The sequence below is a fragment of the Bos taurus genome, chromosome 4, assembly GCF_002263795.3.
Source record: "Bos taurus isolate L1 Dominette 01449 registration number 42190680 breed Hereford chromosome 4, ARS-UCD2.0, whole genome shotgun sequence".
Classification (NCBI taxonomy): Eukaryota; Metazoa; Chordata; class Mammalia; order Artiodactyla; family Bovidae; genus Bos; species Bos taurus.
Window position 1 is genome coordinate 56,586,868 of NC_037331.1, and position 26,133 is coordinate 56,613,000.

The 26,133-nt window shown below is 40.8% G+C and overlaps 1 protein-coding gene across 4 annotated transcripts in view; it reads left to right on the forward strand.

Moving 5' to 3' along the window:
- DOCK4 (dedicator of cytokinesis 4) overlaps positions 1-12,607 on the forward strand; it is a 479,778-nt gene extending 467,171 nt beyond the window's left edge. For 3 of the 4 annotated variants that reach the window (XM_059885863.1, XM_059885864.1, XM_002686809.7), the window contains 4 exons: positions 2,357-2,429; positions 4,152-4,265; positions 6,919-6,980; positions 9,984-12,607. In XM_059885863.1, coding sequence (XP_059741846.1) covers positions 2,357-2,429; positions 4,152-4,265; positions 6,919-6,980; positions 9,984-10,424 — 690 coding nt within the window. In that variant the 3' untranslated portion in view covers positions 10,425-12,607. The remainder of the gene's footprint in view (positions 1-2,356; positions 2,430-4,151; positions 4,266-6,918; positions 6,981-9,983) is intronic. The other variant, XM_059885865.1, reaches the window with a different exon arrangement.
- Positions 12,608-26,133: the final 13,526 nt, after the last annotated feature.

A 26,133-nucleotide genomic window follows, 5' to 3' on the forward strand; every position in this document is an offset into this window, starting at 1 on the left:
ATTTCTGTGTGAACTGTCGAATCTGATGTGGATACCTGGTGGTTGCCTGAGCAGTAAAGCTGAGAGAGAATTGGGAAATGATTTTTCCCACTTTGATCTATTTTGTTGCTGCCACTTGAACATTAAGAGAGGTCATGGGTGAATGAGTTAGGGGCGGGGTGTCTGTTTGCATGTGTCTGTAGCAGAAATTTGGAGGAACTCCTTGTACTTCATGTTAGGTCGCTTCAGTCATGTCTGATTCTTTGTGATTCCATGGACAGGAGCCCACCAGGCTCCTCTGTCTGTGGGATTCTCTAGGCAAGAATACTGGAGTGGGTTACCATGCCCTCCTCCAGGGGATCTTCCCAACCCAGGGTTTGAACCCATATCTCTTATGCCTCCTGCATTGGCAGGCAGGTTCTTTACCACTGGCACCACCTGGGTCTGCTTGCATGTGTCTGTAGCAGAAATTTGAAGGAACTTCTTACATTAGCCAAAGATCCTTGAGGAGAAGCATGGCTGCCACGGATTGCTTACCGAGGTATCCAAGAGTGAAGACGGTGTCTTTTTGCCTCTGCTATTCTTAAATGCACTGAGGAGGGAGTGGCTAAACCCTGGGGCCTCCCCGCAGCCCTCTCCACCCCACTCAGACCTGCTCTGCAGTGATCTCTCTCAGCCTCAGTGACTACAGGGCCAACGTTTTGACCCTCTCGGCCCTTTAAGCACTTTGAGGCGGGGTTTCAAAGGTAAAGATTCCTACGGAGCCCTGCATTTTATCGATTATTTGTGGATAACTCAGGAGCAGAGAATAATCGTTATTTATCCTCCAGCTCATTTTCTGTTTTTCCACACCATCCTGGCAGAAGGCTGCAGTTGCATCTGACAATGGATGAGAATGAGGGGGATTTGTCTGGATTGGTTTCTCTCTGCTGATTGTGTGATCTTCCCAAAAGTTCCAGGATACCCCATCCACACAGCACTGACATGTTGCAGAAACTGTACCCGAGTGCATTTTCCTGAACCACCTGACTGGTTTAATCTCCCCTTGTCACGACTTTCAGTTTGTTTCCTCTGCTCCTGGAGAGCAGGTCACCAGCGTGGGGGACTCTGAAAGACCTCCTGATTAGCCTTTCAAGTTTTCTGCTTTTGGTAAAATTTGAAGAAGTGTGTGTTGCCAAAATTTCCATAATGCACATTCCTCTGGTGTATCTACTTTTGAGGACTTGGTGCCTTTTGTTTAATATATTAGGTAGAACTATGTAAAACTGGCATTTTTGTGGGTTAAAAATTGCAACATACTAACCATTTCATATGTTTTAACCTAATCTAGGATTTAAAATGTAAAGTTCATTGACTAGAGATTTTTTGAGCTAATATTTCTTCTTTCTTACTTACATTTTATATTGCCAGTCTAGCATTTGTATTTATAAAGAGCACTGTAGCTTAACTGCTACTTACTGTTTATTTTTTCCATATTTTGTTACAAAAATTTATTTGCCAGTTATATTGGGTTGGCCAAAAAGTTCATTTGAGGATGGTATGGAAAAACCCAAACGAACTTTTTGGCCAACCCAATATTTGAAATCCTGTATAGGCTTTTAATGGAGAAGGCAATGGCATCCCACTCCAGTACTCTTGCCTGGAAAATCCCATGGATGGAGGAGCCAGGTAGGCTGCAGACCATGGGGTCGCTAAGAGTTGGACAAGACTGAGTGACTTCCCTTTCACTTTTCACTTTCATGCATTGGAGAAGGAAATGGCAACCCACTGCAGTGTTCTTGCCTGGAGAATCCCAGGGACGGGGGAGCCTGGTGGTCTGCCATCTATGGGGTCGCACAGAGTCGGACACGACTAAAATGACTTAGCAGCATAGACTTTTAAAACACCATAAAACACCATTTAGAAACACTGTTTAAAACCTAAGGGTCTTCTCCTTTTTTTCCCTTAAATATAATTGAGTCATTATTGAACAATAATTCAGTAATGATAAGCCAATCATCAACAATGTTAAGCCAGTAATGTTATATATGGCTTATTTTGGCATATGAAACATTTTTTAAAAACAAAAGGTTCAGTAAGGGCTTCCCAGGTGTCACTAGAAGTAAAGAACCCACCTGCCAATGCAGGAGACACAAGAGCTGTGGGTTAGATCCCTGGGTTGGGAAGACTCCCTGGAGTAGGGAATGGTAACACACGCCAGCATTCTTGCCTGGAAAATTCCATGAACAGAAGAGCCTGATGGGTCCAGAGGGTCGCAGAGAGTCGGACACAACTGAGCACTAGCATACACCATTCAGTTATAAAATAATCATCTCGTTTTCTAGATCTCACCTGTCAGTATCTTGCACCATAAAAATAGATTCTTGTGCCTTTCCAGAGGCTCCTGTTTAATCACATTGGAGATGGAGCCTTGCCACGCAGTGACCCCAATCTTTCTGCTCCTGAGAAAGGTGGGTATGAAGCCAGCATCTTCGGCAGTCGTGGAAAGTTTAACAGTGTGTTCTGGCTTCATTTCCTCCAGCCGCCCGTGTGTCCCTGTGGAAGGCAGATGTGCAGACCTTTAATGATCAGGACTGATCTTGTCTTTAGGGGATAGATGGAAGATAGTTATTTCTAATACATTCTTCACAAACTGTTTTCTTGTAGGATTTAACAGCAGAATCTGAGCAAGGTAGGGACTCCTGTTTAATGACTTTTGGTGTCATTCAGTGAGTCAGGGAGGCAATCCCTGTGCTACCTGAAACAAAGTGGCCAATTAGGCTACTTGTTCAACACAAGGAAAGTAAGCACCTTCCCAGATGGATCCTCGGTCCCACTTTGTGTCTGCCTTACCAAGCTCACTCAGTCAGCTCACCTGTTGCTTGTGGGTGACTCAGATGCTATTGAAAATTTGCAATCCAGTGCATAATGGAGTGTGCCCTGCCTCAAGGTCACATGAAAAATGAGAAACCAACATATGCATCGCAGTTAATAGCCAATTAGCATGGGTCTGTGCAGCACAGCCGAGGAAGAAGAGTGGATTAAATGTGACTTCCTCAGCTAGGGGGATGAGGGCTAACAGCAAGGCACTCGTTCACCTTCCGGAGTCAGCCTCAAAAATCAGAGCAGTCCCCAAGCCAGCAAATTAACAGTCACTAATGACATATCCCTGTAAAGTGCATTTTAATTGTCCCCATTAAGATCTCGACTGCACTGTCATTTGAGTACACCAATACATTAAAACTTTCCTCGGGAGATAGGAATCAGCAAGACTGTAGCCTAAATTACTTTAAAACACACATTTTGCTTTACAGCTACAAGTAAAATATTGATCTTTGTCTGGATAACTTAGAATTGTGATCATTTTCTCACCTCTTCTACCAAAGAAAACCCACAAAGCACCTTTTAAAGGACGAGAAGAAATGTTTTTTACGAGTGGTGGTTCCATCCAATTAAAGTGGTAATATAATCATAAAATGTTGAAATTCTGGCTATGTCCACCAGGTGGCAGTGTCTGCTCAGTGAGCAAGAGACTGGCGCTCTTAAGGCTTGATTTTGTAAACCTCCCCTCAGAGCAGCTATTTATAACCTTGTATGTCTTGCCCTTGTTCCTGAGGGGGTTGTTCCATATTTCAGCATCTTACTGAAGTGTGGAGCAGGTAGATTACAAAAAAGGAATGATACTGTCAGCATTCCAAATTATTTTTTTAGGACGTTCTCCACTGTAGCCCTTTGACTTGAGCAACAAGGGCCAACAGGATGGTGTGGTGTGGCTATTCCTTGCCAGTAATTCTGCCAGGCATTGGAGATATTAGCATCCACTGCCTTCCCCCTTTTAGGGTGCTATTTGCCCAGAAAATTCCACTAAAAATCGTTTTAAAATAGTCAAGTGACTACATCTTCCATCTGTTATCCAGCATCTAAACACATTTGTAAATCTCAAGTTTCTACACTCTTTTGTCAAGATGTGTAGTTCTGACTGCTTGAGGGAAAAAGAGAGACACGCTATCACCCAATGAAATGTCAACTATAATTGTGAGATGGGCAATTAAATAAAGGGTTCACATTTAGGAAGTTTCCTTCTTATTTGTAATCCAGCTTATGTTTTCATTCTGGATAATTCTGACTTCTAAGATTGAGTGCTTGCAGGGTGATGTAGACCATGTGATTTTAGCTGTGTTATTCCCTTCCAGCTGTGAACCCCACCCCTAGCAGCTGGAGCCTGGACAGTGGGAAGGAAGCCAAGAACATGGCAGATGGTGGGAAGCTTATCTCTCCCCCCGTCCCTCCACGACCCACACAGACTGGTGGGTATTTGAAGCATTTAACAGTAATTTTTATAAAAATAACTTTTATTGACTACTCCGACCTGAATTCCTCAGAAAGGTAGGCATTTGGTGTGTCCAAGGTAAAAACCTTAGTAGTAGCTACAGAATTCATCTGCGGTGTCCCCTCTTTTTCCTCAACTCTTGTTACACTAAGTCGACGAGTGCACCATTCCTAAACTGTAGAACATTCTTCTCCTAGGTATCATCCTCAGAATTGGGGCGGGGCACCCTAACCTTGCTGAACCACTAGCATTTTCTCTATCCTTCCCTTGAATCACCTCATTCTTATCAACCTCTGCTAACTCCAGCCACTTTCTGCAGGACTGATGCCCCAGCTTCAGGTTGTCCCTGAATAGGATTGACTAACTGTGATTTGGATAGGCTTGTGGAGAACAACCAACCAGTACCTTGCACCTACTGCTTAGACAAGACTGTATTCCAGGGTCGTCTTTCTCAAAGGCTTCATTCAAGGCTCTGCATCTCCTAGGGAGGTGGTTTAAGCAGCAGACTGGCTGAATCAGAATTATCTGGGCCAAAGCTCTAGAATCTGTGTTTTACCAAACCTTTCTAAATTTTGAGAACCACTGAAAATTATTCTCAAGAAACTTCCTTTCTGAGTTTATAACAGTAATGGGCCCCCTTTCCTCTTGAACAAGCCGTTGCTAGATGACCTGCATATGAGGGCAGTTTTTAAGAGAGGCTGTTGCACTTTACTAACTGTATCCTGTTGATGGGGAGAGCTTTTTCAACACTTCGCCTATATTTAGAGTCGTTTTGAAGCTTTACAAATACAACTAGCCTAAAGGCATGAGAGACTATGACGCTGTGTTTTTCATGGATTTTTCTGGATGGATCATCCATGTTTCGTTTGCTGCATTTTAACATCTTTCTAGCTTTTTTTTTTTTAACCGAAGAAAGAAAAATGACTCTCTTTTTAAAATAAACTGTGCTACCCAGTTTGTTTTATACTTTCCAAAGCTAGAAGTTGCCAGTAGATTTGGAAAGACATGTGAGATCTTCAAACAGAACAAGAGAAAACTGTAGCCTTACTTGATAATATGCATTGCTAGGTCAGTGTGACCATGGAAGTTTAAAACTCACCACCCAGTGCTTGGTGTTTTATTCATGATGTTTGTACATTGAAGCGACCTCCAGTTTAAACCTGGTTGTGTCCATAAAGTTGGAAGCTTGAAAAGTGTTTTCTAAGGGACAATAATATTCATGGTATTTAGGTTCCTAGGCTAATTCTACCTTGTAGGCAAGGACAGGGATAGAACTGTTTTGGGTCTTTTCTGGAGAAATATCACTCTAAACATGCAGTGGATACAGGGGCTGCTGGGTAGTCCACAGTGATGGAGTCAGGGGATGCCTAAGTTGAGAGGAAGAGGGTCCCAGACAATAAAGATACCATTTCCCAATCAAGCTGTGCTTCTCTAGACGTCCATGCTCTTATGCTATACTTGACCCCCACAACTGATGGGGTAGGAGCACTAACTGGCAATGGAACATGGCATGTGCTGACAGCGTGCCCTAGCACGCACGATGGATCTGCACAACCCCGAGGGCAGGCCCGGCCACTCGGCCTAGTCCCTTAGGCCCAGAGCACGCAGGTGGCCGTAGCGCTCCCCAGTTACCCTGGCAGTGCTGCCTTCCCTTCTGCACTGATTGCTGTCATGGTCTGCCCTCGTGTCATCCTGTGTGGTCACTGCTGGCGGGATCTGTAACTGTCTCTCTTCCCTTTGGCCTTTCTGTAGTTTTCTTATGAGCTGCAAACCCCACTGTGACAGCTGGGAGGATGGCAGCTCATCACAGGGGTTGCTGCTGCAACCCCTGAGCCCACTGAAAACTCTGTAGGCAGACCTGGGAAATCTGGCTTACGCTCATGCGTTGACAGTGTCACGGTTGGCTGTAGTATATGTGGTTATGCTTTGGAGAGCTTGATTTGGTCCACAAGTGCACACACAGAGCAGTCATCACACTGGCCTTGTCCCAGATGTAGGGCTTGAAAATCTGGTGGGAGAAACAAAGAGAGGGTTCTTCTTACCTTAATGATGGCGTCCATAGGGTATCACCTCCTAGAGATAAAGGAAGTCCCAAGTACAGACATTTGGGAGAAAAATGGAAAACTTCTTACCCTTTATATGGATGTGGCCAAGGGTTTTCTGTCAATTTCAGGAATATTGCGGGGGGTGGGGTGGTGAAAGGGGAGACTGATGTCAGTACATTCCCAGGGACCTATTCTGAGCTGCCTGGGTGACCTGGGTCTTTCCATTCTTGCTCAGCCCAAAGCCTGCTCCCTGGCACCTCATGTGTAAAAGCACCTTTTGAAATAGACCAAGGGGCAGAGAAGCATCTGGGCTTTGAGGAAGTGGAAAGGACGCTGGACCAGTCACCTGGTTAAACCATCATGTGTGCTCTGGTGACTTTTCCCTGATTACCCATGTCTTGGAGCTGCCATCCTTTGTGGGGAATCCATTTTGGGTGGGCACCATTTCGACTCTCCACCCACGCCCCTCCCCCTTGCCTCGATCCTTGTGCACTGGATCATCTGTATGGGTTTGTACACACAGAGGGCTTTTTCAGGTAGTCAGTTATCTGGTTTTCTGAACTGAAATGCTCTGTCTCTTCACAGCTTCACCAGCAAGACACACGGCGTCAGTATCCCCCTCGCCTGCTGGGCGATCTCCACTGAAGGTACAGGCTCTTGTTTAGATGGGAGCTAGAAATTGGCTCCTTGCTACTTTTTCCCGTTACATCAATGAGGTGCTTTCATCTACAAAGACCAGGCAGAGAACATAGAAGGGGGAGAGGAAGATGGGCAAGAAAACAACATTAGACTTTCCCTTTGGGGAGTCTGCCGTTTCATTTCAGATTAGCAGCCTTTTTCTCCAAATGGTGGCAATGAGAATGTACAAACTAGAGTGAGAATATACACTGAATGAGAAAGAAATGGTCCCTAGGTATCTTCTAGGACATTTTCAGCCTTATCTTTTAGTTTAAGGCACATCAAAAACAAACACTTAAGTTGTAAAATAATCAAGATCTATTAAATATTCTCAAGTGCCTTTTTCATCAGTCTCACTCATTTTGAAAAGGCCAAACCAAACTTTTTATCTTTTAAGATATTTTAGCAAGGCTTTCATTTACATTAGAGATACATACTTGATCATGAGAAACAAGACAGTAAAATGAATTTTAAAATCTCTGGGAAACAAACTGGAAAGCTTTAAAGGTCAGACATTTATTTTTATTTCATTTTTTTTAATTTTTATTTAATTTTTAAACTTTACATAATTGTATTAGTTTTGCCAAATATCAAAATGAATCCACCACAGGTATACATGTGTTCCCCATCCTGAGCCCTCCTCCCTCCCCATACCAAGGTCAGACATTTAATATGAAGACATAGGCTAGTTAACATCTCTTAAACATACAAAATTCCTCATGAAGGTAAAGAATAATATTTAGTCTCTATCCAAATTGAATCAGACTGGCTGCAAGGATTGTTGGTGCATTCAGAGGTAGGTGTTCAGAGCTGCTACACCAGAGGCTTAAAGATGAAGTGACTGCGACTGTGGAAAGAATGATTTGTACCTGAATGACTTAGGATTTGCATGCTGTGTTTCCTTTTTGTTGATGAGACATTTCTAACTAATGTAAAAGAAAGAGAGAAATCAGCTTCTGCAAACACATAGGTGCAGATTGTGATCCTGTGCATCTGTGGTACTCAGGATTGTTGCTGGTAGAAATTGAGACTCTGGAAGGAAACCTCCCCTCCCCCGCCCCCCTTGCAGTGGAGAAAATTGCAAAAAAAAAAAAAAAATTTTTAAGCGTGATTTGCATTGCTGACATTTCTGATGTCACAATTTGCTAGTGGGTGCAAATTATCTGCTGGTTTGGTTGTCATACTGCCATGCAGCTGTTAATCGTAAAGTGCAAGGGACTGTATTCACCCTGGGAGCCATAGACTGTTATCTTAATGTGATGGAAAGAAAGCAACATGGTGTTTCCGCATCGTTACATTTCCCCTTACTAGCAAAGAACCCCACATGTTGCTATGGGATTCACATATGCATTTTTAAACTTGATTTGCAAATTAGTAATCAGATAAAATTAGGAATTATTCTTTTTTAATAATAGAATCAAAGAGTTGAAAACATTCAAGTAGCCACCAAATAGTTAGCAAAGTGGTGTATACTCTTTTTTCCACAGACCTGCCTGTGTTCTTGCTGGCCGTAGGTAGCCTCGTAGCAGTGTCCACAAATCAGGCTTTGAAAAGATGAAACATTGTGTTGTAACTACAGGTGACATTAGAGGGCGTAGTGCTACCAAGTTACTGGCTTTGCTGTGCTTCAGTTCCGTTCACTCAGTTGGGTCTGACTCTGCAACCCCATGGACTACAGCACACCAGGCTTCCTTGTCCATCTACAACTCCCAAAGCTTGCTCAAACTCATGTCCATCAAGTCAGTGATGCCATCCAACCATCTCATCCTCCATTGTCCCCTTCTCTTGCTGTGCTTAGAATGCAGAAAACTCTTTTAAGAGTGTTTTTCAGCAATTAAATGAGGGAATTAACCCGTGGAGAAGACTCAGTTTACCTGCCCTATTTTGCACTTGAGGTCTAACTTTTAACAAAAAACACCAGTGAATTTGGATCTTTTAATTGGCCATTCTTGATCTGAGGCTCCTGATAAATGAAAGGATTTGTGTCTACCAGAATTCTCGTGTTTAAAAAGAGAGACCGAGGTAAAGTTAGGATAACATTTCTTGGTTTTATAGGCCATTATGTGATAAATGAGGAGGGGAAAAAAAAAAAAAGGTCTGTGGTAAAATAAGTTTAGCAAACACTGGGCTGAACAAAGTCATTGAGGTTCCGTTATTGCCAGACTTTAATGAGCTAATAGGCTCTGAATGGACTCAAGGAGTACATAGGATGCAGTATCTCCCAGTAGAATCCTCTGTTCACAGAACGCTGTTAGGGGAGAGGGAGAAAGAGTGGGGAGAGAGAATGTGCGTGTGTCACTCAGCCGCGTCTGATTCTTTTGTCATTCCATGGACTGTAGCCTGCCAGGCTCCTCTGTCCATGGGATTTCCCAGGCAAGAGTACTGGAGTGGGTTGCCACTTCCTTCTCCAGGGGATCTTGCCCACCCGGAGATGGAACCCAGGTCTCCTGCATTGCAGGCAGATTCTTTACCCTCTGAGCCACCAGGGAAGCCCAAAGGGAAGTGCAGATTTTGCTGCCAGTGAGAAGAGACAGTTAACAAATGAGGCCTCTGTGTGATGTGGTGGTAACGGTGGGTAACGGGCGGATTCAGGCCCCATCTAAAGGGCCAGCTCCCGCTCAGCAACAAGAGATTCTCTACCGAAAGAGAAAGTGACCCCTGTTGCTAGAACTTCCAGTGCTTAAAGAAATGCACATTTGGTGGGAAACTGTCCTATTTTACAAAATTAACAACTGAGGCTTTTAAAAACACTGCAGATGAAACGTCTGGTCTCTCAGGCTACATAGCCTGAGGGCTGCCAACCCGCGGCTTAAGCTTTTGAGTCTGGCAGGAGCTCAGAAGTCTCCAGGGCAGGGCCTGCCATGCCTTCCCCAAGGGTGTAGGAGAGAGGCTTCAGACTCTGGGTTTTGATGGGGGACACAGCAGAGCTCATCACCCTTTCGCTGACACTCTGCCGTTTCCCCTCCGCACAGGGCTCCGTGCAGTCCTTCACCCCCTCTCCCGTGGAGTACCACTCCCCAGGACTCATCTCCAACTCCCCCGTGCTGTCGGGCAGCTACAGCAGTGGGATTTCGTCCCTCAGCCGGTGTAGCACGTCAGAGACCTCAGGCTTCGAAAATCAGGTGAATGAACCGTCTGCGGCGCCGCTGGGGTCGGGGCCGGGCTACGGCGGCGGGTCGGAGGAGCCGGTGCGCAAGGAGAGCAAGACGCCGCCGCCGTACAGCGTGTACGAGCGGACTCTGCGGCGCCCCGTGCCGCTACCTCACAGCCTCTCCATCCCCGTCACCGCCGAGCCGCCCGCCTTGCCCCCCAAGCCCCTGGCGGCGCGGTCGGGCCACCTGGAGAACGGGACCAGGAGGACGGACCCCGGCCCGCGGCCCAGGCCCCTGCCCCGGAAAGTCTCCCAGTTATAAGTCCCTTTTCTATTTCCCTGCCACGCATTCTTTGCCGTTTACAAGACATTAAGAGGTATGGTGAAAAGACATCTTTAGTGTAGGCACTTTAATAACTTAACTCAGATTTGTCTTTAGATGAATGGAATTTAAACTCGCTTAATAGAATGTTGCACAATATTAAAAGTTACTGATCCCCAACGCCAGATGTCCCAAGTATGGCTGAATTTCATTACACCGTTTCTCGTTTGAAAGTGATAAATAGTGATAAAGCCTTCTTTTGTATCTTTTTATGTTCACTTTTTTTTTTACATAGTTTAATCTCAACTAGTAAAATATTGTCGAACAATACGAAGCGTGATAATGTTGTATACTTTTTACTGAATACTTGATACTTCATGAAAGCTTATTAAGTCAGTGCACATCCTGAGGCAGTGGTCCTTACTTTAGAAGACTTCTGTAAATAAGGTGAGATTTCTGACTCTTTCTATCAACAGACAAATGAATGCACATCACCATAATTAAAAGTTAAAGCAGGCTAGTGAGATACACACTAAAGGAGTTGCAAGGATTGGGACTGGAAGCGGTTTTGTTCTTGAAACATACGTCTTTAAGGTTGCTTTTGACCTTGACTGCTGTCTACATTCTTTAGAAGCTACTCTACCAGTTGGTTGGTAAACCACCGTTTAGTACCCTGACACCATGATATCTACTGTATTTCTTTTCAAGGTGCAATTTACTTCCAGAGTTCCAATCAGGTTGATGAAGCAAAAGACCCCAGGAGAAATGTTTACTTGAATCTTGTGCTTCCTTAGATAATTTCCACTACCCAATTTGTCATTGAAGAAGAAATGTTCGTGTATTAAGTAGGCACAAATTAATGTGTCCCATTAACAAGAATTCAGGAATCAATACAGGACAGTATTAAATCGATAGAGTAAATGAAGAAAAAAAGTAGAGAAAATATATTAGCATGATTAAATGGCAAAAGGACTTTGAAAAGGCAAGGGCATTAACTTTCAGTCCTGCACAAAATAAGAAATTCCTCACAACTCCATTGTTACCAGTGGGGCTTGTCTTCTGAACTAATCCTGTTATCCTTTTGTTGAAGGAGGATGGCTGTAGACTGCTCTAGCTTGAACATTATGACATAGCATCTTAGATCTAGATAGGGATGCTAATGCCACAGTCATAGGAGTGTGAAAAGAGAAAAGCACCTTGTATGTAGTAATGTATTTTGTATCTTGTTTTCTTTACTGACTGTTTATAACACTCAACTGACAATAGATATGAACTGTATTTTAAATCATACTGTTGAATATTTTCCCTCTTTTGTTGGGAAGCTCATTTTAGTTTAACTGTGTTTGTTTTTGTTGATAGCTTACCCAGAAGGCAGTGACCACTTTTTTATATTCCCTTCGAAACCATTCAGCAGGTATATGCTGTTGAGACTGGTTATAGAGGTTTTCTATAATAAATGTTCAAGTATTTTTGTACATAACTGGTTAATTTTAATAAGAGATACCATTACATGTAAAAATTAAAAATAAAAGCAAACTGTTGTGGATGCAGTATGATTGTTATAATTATGCCAAATACTTTATGTATGGAAAAAGAATATTTGTACATATGTGCTTTTAACAATAATTCTGCCATATTGACTACAGTTTTGAATGTCAGAAAAATTAATATATGTTAAAATATTTATGTTTAGTGACAGTATTCTTAATAGAGAAAAGGAACATGAATTTTAGCTTTGTATCTTTCAAGTTTTTCAGTTGAAAATGTCTTGAACTAGCTTTTGCTTTTGATGATAACACTTTGTGTTTGTAATCACATCCTTAAGTATATATATATATCTATATATATAGGAAGATACATATTTCTGTTGCTTTAAAGAAGTAAAGCCTTCCTTCCATTTAAATAAGGTGACATGCTTAAGATAACAAAGCTCTGATTTCCTTTTCTTCTGTAATTTAATAGATTTCTTGACTAGTGCTTGGGCACAGTGTAAATCAGTGTTATTTGCTCTTGAATCCATTTTTACAAAAAAAAAAAATTGGGGCAATGAGCAGTCGATCATGTGCGTGTATTTCTGAAGCAGCTATAGAGCAGAACATTTCAAGAGATTCTGTTAGCCCAGATGTTCATGTTGGTTGCTGCTGAACGGTAAATATTAAATAAAAGTACCTGATTAATCTTGGTATTTCTGTCTTTATTCCAGTCATAAGCATATCCTTACTTGAACAGAAGCTGTGTAAATAACTGCCAAATGTACAAAAGGAATAGTTGAGTGCTGCTTTTGCCAGCTGCACAGACTATCTGCATGCCTGCTTTCTCCCTGATGTTCGTGAAATGACAGGAAATACATTTAACACTGCAAAGTCCATGGACTACCAAATTTGCTAATAAAGCCTGGCTTTTAATTTTGTGAGCTGCATCTATGCTGTGTTAGATTTACAACATTTATGTCACTCAGTGCTAAGCAAACCACTGGCTAAAGCCTCTGTTCCATTCAATACCAAAACTCACTTAAAGGTCATTGTCAATGTCTTCCTGATTATTTCTCAACATTAAGTGATTTTAGAGCATTTGGGGAACATTTTCATCACCACTGAATCCACAAGTGTTTCGATTCTACAAGCTTAATTACAATAAGAATAGCTTCTTTCTCTAGTAGTCTTCTCTCTGGATTGATATTGATTGTTCTACAAAATACAACAAAGAAAATAACAAGCTACACAGCTTTGCCCTTATTTGATCTTTACACATTAAAAGATAGCTCTACCAGAATGTCTTCTTAGTTATTAACTGAAATAAACCTTGTCCTCATTACATAATACCATTTTAAAAAACTTGAAAATTTGACAGTCCCCTAGTATAACTATTATTTTTACATATTCCTTTTGTCTTTTCTCTATGCACATATTGCACTTTCCCTACATTAAGTTCTGGTTCCCCAACATAATTATATAATTATGTATCCCAACATAAGTATCACAACCTGATTTATCGACAATACAGGGCTGAGTTCACTGCCCACTGAAATAACAGAGAACGTCACTTCAACAGAGCTTTGGCAGTATCTCAGAAGGGCAAGGGCAAGATCAGATTTTACTGAAATTCTGGAGTTTTGTTTAAGGTAGATCTTTGAAGGAGCAGGGCTTAAGACTAGGTACAGATCACGATATAATTATTGAGGATTGGTAAGAAACAGCAGTCTTAGGACATAACTGTTAGTTGATAATTTCTATTGACAACTTGATGAGTCTATTGACAAATTACATTGTAAAAATAAAGTTATTTACCCGGCAAAAAGACTCCTGGAAGAGTAAAGTTATACAAGCAAATGTTGGAATATGGAGGTCATGTTCGTGTAAACTGTATGGAATAGATGGTTTCAGTTTTCAACATGTATGTTTAACAGAGTCATAGTCACAGGGTGCTGGACAGACTACTCAGTTTGTTGTTGTTTAATGTTACCATACAGTAAGTATTTTCATATTTTACGTGTACATAAAAAGCAAAGTATATATTCCCACCATTTACTTAGCCATTCCGCTATTACTGGACATGATATTATTTCCAGTTTTTCACCAATGCAAATAATACCATTGGCACATACAGCTTTTCCCATGTTTTAGATTAATTCCTTAACATGGAATCCAAGACTAAAATTGCAAAGGCAAGGGAAGGATGATTTTTGTTGTTATCTTGCATATTGGCAAATTATTTCTCAAAAGTATTGTAACAATTTTAATGCCACCAGCAATATTTTTCCAAGGTTGGATAGTGATGCCATTATTTTTTGCTATGTGGGAAGAAAATATTGCTGCTTTACCTAAAATTTGAGAAAATATTACTCCACTAATTAAGTATTTTACAGAATTGTGTATAAGGAAGTTGATATCTATAAAGAAAAGGAGAGAGAAGACAAAATTAGAGTAACAGGCACTAACACTTAAGTGTATCACCTACTGAAAATACTTCATCCCAGAGAAGGCACTTTAGATCCTCTGTTAGTATGGAATACTAGAAAATCCCCAACATTCTGAACACAAGTACCATCTCACTTATCCAGTTTACCGCCCCGCCCCCCTGCATCATTCACAACCAGTGAAGAAGCCAAAAACCTAGAAGTGAGGATACTGAACAGCCATAATAAATGTCACCATCAGCTGAGTGAAATGTCCCAAGAAGATGAGGCTGATGAAATGCTGGATGTGTTTGAACTTACTGACAGGAGATGAAACTTTTGTAAGACAGTTGAGGGGTGGTTGAGAGAAGTACCTAGAAATCTATGCAAGTCAAAGGGAAAGGAAAAAACTCCAGAGAGGACAGAAAAATGTTTAAATAAGTAAATGTAATTATAGTATACCAAGGAGTCACCTCTGCATATTTACATAGCCTTGGAAATGTAAAATATGTAACCCCAAATTATATTGGAAAGATGAGGGTAAGGAAGACGTGTGTATGTAGTGAAAGTGAGAGAAAGTTGTTCAGTTGTCTCCGACTCTTTGCAACCCCATGGAGTATACAGTCCATGGAATTCTCCAGGCCAGAATACTGGAGTGGGTAGCCTTTCCCTTCTCCAGGGGATCTTCCCAACCCAGGGATCAAACCTAGGTCTCCCACATTGCAGGTGGATTCTTCCTGCATTGCAGGCGGATTCTTTACCAGCTGAGCTATCAGGGAAACCTAAATGTGTAACCACCTTTAGTGGTAAGGAGGAAAAGTTCCCCTGACCTGCAGGGGGATCAAACCCGCAACCTTGGCGTTATTAGTACCACGCTATAACCAACTGAACTAATCGGCCATGACATGTATGTGGAGAATAACAAATTCTCTCATATAGGGATGTCAATCAGAAATGCCTAAAATTTAAAGGCAATCAAAAAGTAGCAATTTAAGATGTTTTTTAAATCTAGATATAAAAGCAAAAATTAAGAAATAACTTGAAAATAATGCCCTCTGTGGAGTGAAATAATGGCTGCAGGACATTCCTGTTTTTCACAGTGGTTTAAACAACTATATGCATATTTTAAGAGATTTTTTTTAAAATGGTTTCTACAATGTTCACCACACTGGCTTCACTTCTCTTGTTTTTTTTTTCCTTCCAAATTCAAAGCAGACCTGGATTTGGAACTCTTTGAGAAACACATATAGAGCTTGCCAGAAGATTTCTACTTCAAAAGCATGGGTGCGACAGGTTATAGGGAGTAAAGGGGAGGAGTTTGGACCCATATAAAACTCCTCTGGGAGAAGTGATTGGCAGTAATACAAACATTTTAGTTCCAATCATGACTTAAGCCTGTCCACTAAGTCATTTGCAATTATTTTTAAGGGGCTGACTCCTCCTTGTTTTTTAGTAGCAGCATGAAGCAGCCAATAGATAAAATTTTTAGGCATGTCTGAAAAGAACACTGCACACATCAACAGTTCACAAGTTCCTTTCACGTCAATAACATGAATTTTCTCATCCCGAAAAAATACTCAGGTCTTAGTGTGACTGACTTGGGAACAACAGTCAACAGTCCCATGTTATTTCCTTTCAAGAGGGAAAAAATTAGGTTATTAACAAATAATTTTTTTTTAAGGTAAAAAATGGTGAGCATTAGAACTTCAAGCCTGAAATGAAATTTGGCAGAGGGTCTCCTGGTACAGCCATTGTTCATTCCCTCACTATACCTCAACCTCTTGCTTCACCACCCACAACTTATCCAAATCTGTACCAAAACCAGAAAAGGAAGAAATCCCTTCATTGGGATTAAGTTTTCTACCCTTGAGTTGATCCCACTTCATCTCCCTCTGAATCTTTCTTTATGGATGAGGAAGTGAGGGGAATCTGACCTTTGATCTACTTAAAGCAACTGATCTTGATGACTAGGTCTGAAGATAAGAACAAATATAAGTAAATGTTTACCAACTTCAGATAACTTTCCCCCCCTTTTTTTTTCTCCTTGGTCAGGCAACTGTCTGAGCTTAAGAATTTATAAGTTGGCATTAAATTTCAAAACTTATATAAGTCAAAGAAAAATATAGCCAAGATGTAAGAGTAAACAGACTAAAAAAATTTTTCTCCAAATATGACAGTATTAATATCCTTGTAAAGAATTCATCTAAATTGATTTTTAAAAGTATTAAGACTGTTAAGAGGTGTTAGAAAGGAGAGGAGAAAATATGCCAACAGGCAAATAAATAGATAATTTACAAAAGATGAACCATAAACATATGGTAAAATAATTAACTGAACTACTAATCAAAGAAAAACAAATGGAAACAATGAAGTAACATTTGTTGCTTATGAAATTAGCTATATGTATAAAATAATAGCACCCAGTTCTGGGAAGACTATGGTGACAAGTTGTCCTCAATGATACAGCTAGTGGCACTAAATTAGGATAACTTTTTTTTGGTAATTTTATTTAAACTTTTTATTTTGTATTGGGGTATAGCTGATTAAGAATGTTGTTATACTTTCAGGTGAACAGAGAAGAGACTCAGCCATACATATACATGTATCCATTCTCCCGCACAATAGTGGAGAAGGCAATGGCTTCCCACTCCAGTACTCTTGCCTGGAAAATCCCATGGACGGAGGAGCCTGGTGGGCTGCAGTCCATGGGGTTGCTAAGAGTCGGACACAACTGAGCGACTTCACTTTCACTTTTCACTTTCATGCGTTGGAGAAGGAAATGTTAACCCACTCCAGTGTTCTTGCCTGGAGATTCCCAGGGATGGGGGAGCCTCGTGGGCTGCCATCTATGGGGTCGCACAGAGTCAGACACAACTGAAGCGACTTAGCAGTAGCAGCATTCTCCGCCAAGTCCTAAGCATAACCTTTTTGAAATGCAATTTGGCAGAATAGATCCAAAATCTAAAAAATGATCATGTCCTTTGAACCATAATTCATTACTGGAAATGTATGAGAAAATAATAATTCAAAATGCAATATGGTTATATGGAGAAGCAACAGGCAAAAAATTAAAGTCCTAGAAATGTCAGTTTCTAGGACATTAAAGGAGATGGTTACATAAAATATAACATCTAATCAAAAGAATGGTATATGCTATTTTAAAACATGTATTTGAGGTCAGGTAACAAGGAAGAAAGGCTTCCTAGGTGGCTCAGAAGATAAAGAATCTGCCTGCAATGCAGAAGACCTGAGTTCAATCCCTGAGTTGGGAAGATCCCCTGGAGTAAGAAATGGCAATCCGCTTAAGTATTCTTGTCTAGAAAATTCCACGGACAGAGGAGTGTTGTGGGCTACACACCACGAGGTCACAAAGAGTTGGACATAACTGAGCAAATAAGCACACAAGCACAACAAGGAGGTAAAAACTAATAGTGTTTAAAGTGCAGGAAAAAAAGATTTAAAGTGTATGCACACTGGTGTTATAGCAGAGAAGACAAGATGGCAAAGTGAAAGAACGTGAGTGATTTCTTCTAATACAAACACCAAAATCACAACAAACTGCTAAATAACCAACAACCAACAACAACAACAAACATGCTGGAACCTTCAGAAAAAAAAAAAAGATACCTTACATCCAAAGCCAAAGAAGCCACAAGAGAAGGCAGGAGGGGCACAATCACAGTAAGATAAAGTTCCATACATTCTAGGCGGCAACTATCAACTGGAAAACAGTTATACCGCAGAAGTTCTACCAGAGGAGTGAAAGTTCTGCCTCCCACATCAGGCTTCCCAGGCAACTAGATGAGGAGTCCCCAGAGAACCTAATTTTGAAGACCAGTGAGGTTTGATTGCAGGAATTCCACAGGACTAGGTGAAACAGAAACTCCACTCTTGGAGGACACACACAGAATCTTGTACAGACCAGGACCCAAGGAAAAAAGCAAGTGACTGCACAAGAGATTGGGGCAGACATATCTGCTAATACTGCGAGGTCTTCTACAGAGGAAGGGGCAGTGGTGGCTCAATAAATGGACAAGTACACAGGCAGTGGCAGTTCTGGCAAGTACTGGCAAGTTCTGGCAAGTCCATTTGAAGGTGGCCTGAGCACTCCTGGAGGCTGCTGTTTTCTCACCAAACATGGCCCCACCCAACAGCCTGTCTCACCAAGATATGTCCCTGCTGCTGCAAAATTTCTAGGGCCCACAGCAGACTTCCCAACCTGGGGATCAGGCAAAGGGACTGAGAACCCCTAGGGAATTTGACTTGGAAAGCCAGTGGGATTTGATTACAGAACTTCCACAGGACTAGGGAAACAGACTCTTGAAGGGCGCAACAAAACCTTGTGCACACCAGATCCCAGGGGAAAGGAGCAGTGACCCCAAAAGAGACTGAGCCAGACTTGCCTGTGAGAGTCCTGGACTCTCTGGTGAAGGCGTGAGTTGACAGTGGCCTGCTTCAGGGTCAGGGGCACTGACTACAACAGTCCTCGGAGCCTTGACATGTTGGCATAAGCATTTGAAGGTGGTGGCCACTGTAGCCATTACCCCTACCATTGTTTGGCCTCAGGCCAAACTATAGGGAGGAAACACAGCCCAACCCATCAGCAGAAAATTGGATTAAAGATTTACTGAGCATGCCCTCACTCACCAGAGCAAGATCCAATTTTCCCCAAAATCAGTCCCTCCCATCAAGAAGCTTCTACAAGCTTCTTATTCTCATCCATCAGAGGGCAGACAGAATGAAAACAGCAATCACAGAAAACTAATCAACTGATCACATGGATCACAGCCTTGTCTAGCTCAATGAAACTATGAGCCATGCCATATGGGGACGCCCAAGATGGATGGGTCATGGTGGAGAGTTTTGACAAAATGTGGTCCACTGGAGAAGAGAATGTCAAACCACTTCAGTATTCTTGCCTTGAGAACCTCATGAACAGTATGAAAAGGCAAAAAGATATGACACTGAAAGATGAACTCCCCAGGTTGGTAGGTGCCCAATATGCTACTGGAGGAGAGTGTAGAAATAACTCCAGAAGGAATGAAGAGGCTGAGCCAAAGCTGAAACAACGCCCAGCTGTGGATGTGTCTGGTGGTGAAAGTAAAGTCTGATGCTATAAAGAACAGTATTGCATAGGAACCTGAAATGTTAGGTCCATGAATCAAGGTAAATTGGACATGGTCAAGCAGGAGATGGCAAGAGTGAACATCAACATCTTAGGAATCAGAGAACTAAAATGGACATGGACAGGAATGGGGGAATTTAACTCAGATGACCATTATTTCTACTACTGTGGGCAAGAATCCCTTAGAAGAAATGGAGTGGCCCTCATAGTCAACCAGAGTCCAAAATGCAGTACCTGGATGCAATCTCAAAAACAACAGAATCATCTCTGTTCATTTCCAAGGCAAACCATTCAACATCACAGTAATCCAAGTCTATGCCCCAACCAGTAATGCTGAAGAAGCTGAAGTTTAACAGTTCTATGAAGATCTACAAGACCTTCTAGAACACCAAAAAAAGATGTCTTTTTCATCATAGGGGACTAGATGCAAAAGTAGGAAGCCAAGAGATACCTGGAGTAGCAGGCAAGTTTAACTGTGGTGTACAAAAATTAACCACGGCAAAGGCTAACAGAGTTTTGCCAAGAGAATGTACTGGAAATAGCAAACACCCTCTTCCAACAACACAAGAGATGACCCTACACGTGGACATCACCAGATGATCAATAATGAAATCAGACTGATTTTATTTTTGGCACCAAAGATAAAGAAACTCTATACAGTCAGCAAAAACAAGACCTGGAGCTGACTGTGGCTCAGATCATGAACTTCTTATTGCCAAATTCAGACTTAAATTGAAGAAAGTAGGGAAAAAAAGGCCATTCAGGAATGACCTAAATCAAATCCCAAATCACAAAGTGCTGCACCCAATATGCCAGCAAATTTGGAAAACTCAGCAGTGGTCACAGGACTGCAAAAGTTCAATTTTCATTCCAATCCCAAAGAAAGGCACTGCCAAAGAATGTTCAAACTACTGCACAATTGCACTCATTTCACATGCTAGCAAAATAATGCTCAAATTCTCCATGCTAGGCTTCAATAGTACATGATCCAAGAACTTCAAGATGATCAACATGGAATTAGAAAAGGCAGAAGAATCTGAGATCAAATTGCCAACATCTGTTGGATCATAGAAAAAACAAGGGAATTCCAAAAATACATCTATTTCTGCTTCATTGACTCCGCTAAAGACTTGTACTGTATCGATTACAACAAACTGTGGAAAATTCTTCAAGAGATGGGAACACCAGACCACCTTACCTGCCTCCTGTGAAACCTGTATACAGATCAAGAAGCAACAGTTAGAATCAGACATGAAACAACAGACTGGTTCCAAATTGGAAAAGGAGTGCGTCAAGGCTGTATATTGTCACCCGGCTTATTTAACTTGTATGCAGAGTACATCATGTGAAATGCTAGGCTGGATGAAGCACAAGCTGGAATCAAGATTGCTGGGAGAAATATCAATAACCTCAGATATGCAGATAATTCCATGCTATGGCAGAAAGTGAAGAGGAACTAAAGAGCCTCCTGATGAAGGTGAAAGAGGAGAGGGAAAACCTGGCTTAAAATTCAACATTCAAAAAACTAAGATCATGGCATCCGGTCCCATCACTTCATGGCAAATAGATGGGGAAACAATGGAAACAGTGACAGACTTTATATTCTTGGGCTCCATAATCACTGCAGATGGTGACTGCAGCTACAAAATTAAAAGATGTTTACTCCTTAGAAGAAAAATCATTACTGACCTAGACAGCATATTAAAAAGCAGAGACAGTACTTTACTGACAAGGTTCATATAGTCAAAGCTATGGTTTTTCCAGTAGTCATGTATGGATCTGAGAGTTGGACCATAAAGAAGGCTGAGTGCCAAAGAACTGATGCTTTTGAACTGTGGTATTGGAGAAGATTCCTGAGAGTCCCTTGGACTGCAAGAGGATCAACCAATCAATCCTAAATGAAATCAACCCTGAATATCCATTGGAAGGACTGATGCTGTAGCTCCAATACTTGGTCCACCTGATGCAAAGAGCTGAATCATTAAAAAAGACCCTGATGCTGGGGAAGACGAAGACAGGAGGAGAGTTCAGTTCAGTTACTCAGTTATGCCCAACTCTTTGTGACCCATAGACTGCAGCATGCCAGGATTCCCTGTCCATCACTGACTGCTGGAGTTTGCTCAAACTCATGTCCATTGAGTTGGTGATGCCATCCAACCATCTCATCCTCTGTCATCCCCTTCTCCTTCTGCCTTCAATCTTTCCCAATATCAGGGTCTTTTCCAAGAAGTCAGTTCTTCATATCAGGTGGCCAAAATATTGGAGTATCAGGTGGCCAAAGTACAGAAGGAGAAGGGGATGACAAAGGATGAGATGGCTGGATGGCATCACCAACTCAATGGACATGAGCAAGCTCCAAGAGATGGTAAAGGACAGGGAAACCTGGCATGCTACATTCTATGGGGTCACAAAGAGTCAGACATGACTGAGCGACTGGACAACAAAAACAGCCTGTAGGTTCCAGTGCTGGGATGCCTCAGGACAAACAACCAATAGGGTGGGAACACAGCCCCCACATCAGCAGACAGGCTTCAGTAAACAACTGCCTGATAAATGCACCTCCTGATGCAATCCTGCCCACCAGTGGAACAAGACCCAGCTCCACTCATGAATAGGCAGGTACCAGTCCCTCCCACCAGGAAACTTGCACAAGCCTCTTAGACAGCCTCATCCACTAAGGGGCAGACAGTGGAAGCACAAAGAACTATAATTGTGCAGCCTGCAGAACAGTAACCATAGTCACAGAAAGTCTGATAAAATGAGATGTTAGTGGAGTATATCCCAGATGAAGGGACTAGATAAAACTCGAGAAGAACAGCTAGGTTGAGATAGGTGATCTATCTCAAAAGGAATTTAGAATAATGATGATCCAAGATCTCAGAAAAAGAATGGAGGCACAGATTGAGAAGATACAAGAAATGTATAACAATGACCTAGAAAAACTAAAGAAGTTACTGAGATGAACAATACAATAACTGAAATGGAAAGTACACTATACAGAATCAATACCAGAATAACTGAGGCAGGAAAATGGATGAGTGAACTGAAGACAGAATAGTGGCATCATTTCTGTGGGGAAGAATAGAGAAAAAAGAATGAAAAGAAATGAGGACAGTCTAAGAGACCTTGGGACAACATTAAATGTACACCAACATTCACATTATAGGGGTCTCATAAGAAGAATAGAAAGAGGAAGGACTTGAGAAGATATTTGAAGAGAGAATAACTGAAAACTTTCCTAACATGGGAAAGGAAACAGTCATCCAAGTCCAAAACAGCACAGAGTCCCAGGCAGTATAAACCCAAGGAGAAAAATCACAAGACACAATGAAATTAAGAAAAATTAAAGATTAAATGTCATAAGCAATAAGGGAAAAGCAAGAAATGACATTCAAGGAAACTCCCGTAAGATTATCAGCTGATTTCTCAGCAGAAATTCTACAGGCCAGAAGGGAGTGGCAATGAAATAGTCAAAGTGATGAAAGGGGAAAAACTACAACCAAGAATATTCTACCCAGCAAGGCTCCCATTCAGATTCAAAGGAGAAAGCAAAAGATTTACAGATAAGTAAAGGCTAAGAGAATTCAGCACCACCAGACCAGCTTTACAACCAATGCTCAAGGAGCTTCTGTAAAGAGAAAGCCACAACTAAAAATAAGAAAATTATGAATGGAAAAGCTTACCAGTAAAGGCAAACATACAGTAAAAGTAGGAAATCATCTGCACACAAATACTATATCAAAGCCAGCAATTTTTGAGATGAGAAGAGCATAAATGCAGGATATTGGAAATGCATTTGAAATTAAAAGACCAGCAAGCAAAAACAGCCTTGTTTATATCTAGACTGCTATATTAAAACCTTGTGGCAAACCAAAAGTCTACGATAGATATACACACAAAAAAGAAAAAGGAATCCAAAGACAACACTAAAAGTAGTCATCAAATCATGAGAAAATAGATCAAAGGAGGAAGGGAAGAAAAAACACTTCAAAACCATTACAAAAATGGCAATAAAAATACATATCTATAACTACTTTAAATGTAAACAGATTAAATGCTCCAATTAAAAGATATAGACTGGCTGAATGGACACAAAAGCAAGACCCAGACATGTGCTATCTACACAAAACCAACTTCAGATCTAGGGGCACATATCAACTGAAAGTGAGGGGATGGGAAAATGTATTCTGTGTAAATGGAAATCAAAAGAAAGCTGGAATAGCAATACTCATAGCAGATAAAATAGATTTTAAAATAAAGATGAGATAAAGAACACTACATAATGATCAAGAGATCAATCCAAGAAGATGTAATCATATAATGGGACTTCCCTGGTGGTCCAGTGGCTAAGACTCTGCACTCAGTGCAGGGGGACTTGGTTCCATCCCTGGTTGGGAAACTAGATCCCACATGCTGCAACTGAAAGTCCAGTGTTGCAACTAAAAAACCCTGCATGCCTCAATGAAGATCGAAGACCCTGCATACTGCAACTAAGACCTGGTGCATCCAAATAAAAATAAGTTTTTAAAAAGAAGATAGAACAATTTTAAATGTATATGCATCCAACGTAGAACCACTTCAATATAAGGCAAATACTAATAGCCATAAAGGGAGAAATCAACAGTCACACAATAAAAGTGGAGAAATGTTAACACCCTATTTTCATCAGTAGAGAGATCATCCAGACAGAAAATCAATAAGGAAACACAAGCCTTAAATGACACATTAGACCAGATGAACTTAACTGCTATTTATAGGGCATTCTATCCAAAAGCAGCAGAATACACTATCTTCTCAAGTGCACATGTAACATTCTCCAGGGTCTTTGCTGGGCCACAAAGTGAGCCTCAGTAAATTAGAGAAAATTGAAATCATATCAAGCATCTTTTCCAACCACAACACTTAAGAGATATTAGAAACCAAATATCAGCACAAAAAAAAACTGGAAAAAAAAACAAAACACAAACACATGGAGGCTAAACAATATGCTAGTGAGAAACCAATCACTGAAGAAATCAAAGAATAAGTAAAAAATATCTACAAACAAATGAAAGCACTAAGATCCAAATCCTATGGCATGCAGCAAAAACAGTTCTGAGAGAAGTTTATAGCAATACAATCTTATTTCAGAAAGAAAAATCTCAAACAACCTAACCTTATACCTAAAGCAACTAGAGAAAGAAAGTAAAACCCAAGTTAGCAGAAGGAAAGAAATCATAAGGATCAGAACAGAAATAAATAGAAATGAAGAAAACAATAGAAAAGATCAATGAAACTAAAAGCTTGTTCTTTGAAAAAGTATTAACCACATCCAACTGTTACCCCATGGACTATAGCTCACTAGGCTCCTCTGTCCATAGAATTCTCCAGGTAGGAATAGTGTAGTGGGTAGCCATTCCCTTCTCCAGGGAATGTTCCTAACCTAGGAATCAAACCCAGTTCTCCCACATTGCAGGAAGATTCTTTAAAAGATTATCAAAATTGATAAGCCTTTAGCCAGACTCATCAAGAAAAAGAGGGAGAGGACTCAAGTCAATAAAATTAGAAATGAGAAAAAAGTTACAGAGGACACTACAGAATACAAAGGATCATAAGAGACTACTACAAGTAAGTATATGCCAATAAAATAGACAAACTAGAAGGAATGGACTAATTCTTAGAAAGGCACAATCTCCCAAAACTGAACCAGGAAGACTTAGAAAATATGAACAAACCAATCAGAAGCACTGAAAATGAAACTGATTTTAAAATTCACAATAAACAAAAGTTCAGATTCAAATGGCTTCCCAGGTGAATTCTATCAAACATTTAGAGAAGAGCTAATGTATATCCTTCTGAAACTATTCCAGAAAACTCCTGAGGAAGGAATATTCCCAGACTCATTCTATGAGGTCACCATCATTCTTGACACCAAAAACAAAGATATCACACAAAAAATAAAGAAATAAATAAAACTATAGGCCAATATCACTAAAGAACACAGATGTAAAAATCATCAACAAAATTCTAGGAAACTGAACCCAGCAATACATGAAAAGGATCATACTTCATGATCAAGTGGGGTTTATCCCAGGGAGGCAAATATTTTTTTAATATCTGCAAATCAATCAGTGTGACACACCATATTAACAAATTCAAGAATAAAAACCATATGATCATCTCAATAAACACAGAAAAACTGTCTGACAAAGTTCCACACCCATTTATGATAAAAACTCTCCAGGAAGTGAGCATAAAGGGAACACACTTCAACATAATAAAGGACATATATGACAAACCCACAGTTAATATCATACTCAATGGTGGAAAAGCTGAAAGCATTTTCTCTAAGATCAGGAACAAGACACAGATTCCACTCTTGCCACTTTTATTCAGCATAGTTTTGGAAGTCCTAGCCATGACAATCAGAGAATAAAAATACAAGAAATCCAAATTGGAAAATAAGAAATAAAATTGTCACTGTTTGTAAATTACAGGAAACAGTGTCAGACTTTATTTTTTTGTGCTCCAAAATAACTGCAGATGCTGATTGCAGCCATTAAATTAAAAGACACTTACTCCCTGGAAGGAAAGTTATGACCAACCTAGATAGCCTATTCAAAAGCAGAGACATTACTTTGCCAACAAAGGTCCATCTAGTCAAGGCTATGGTTTTTCCAGTAGTCATATATAGATGTGAGACTTGGACT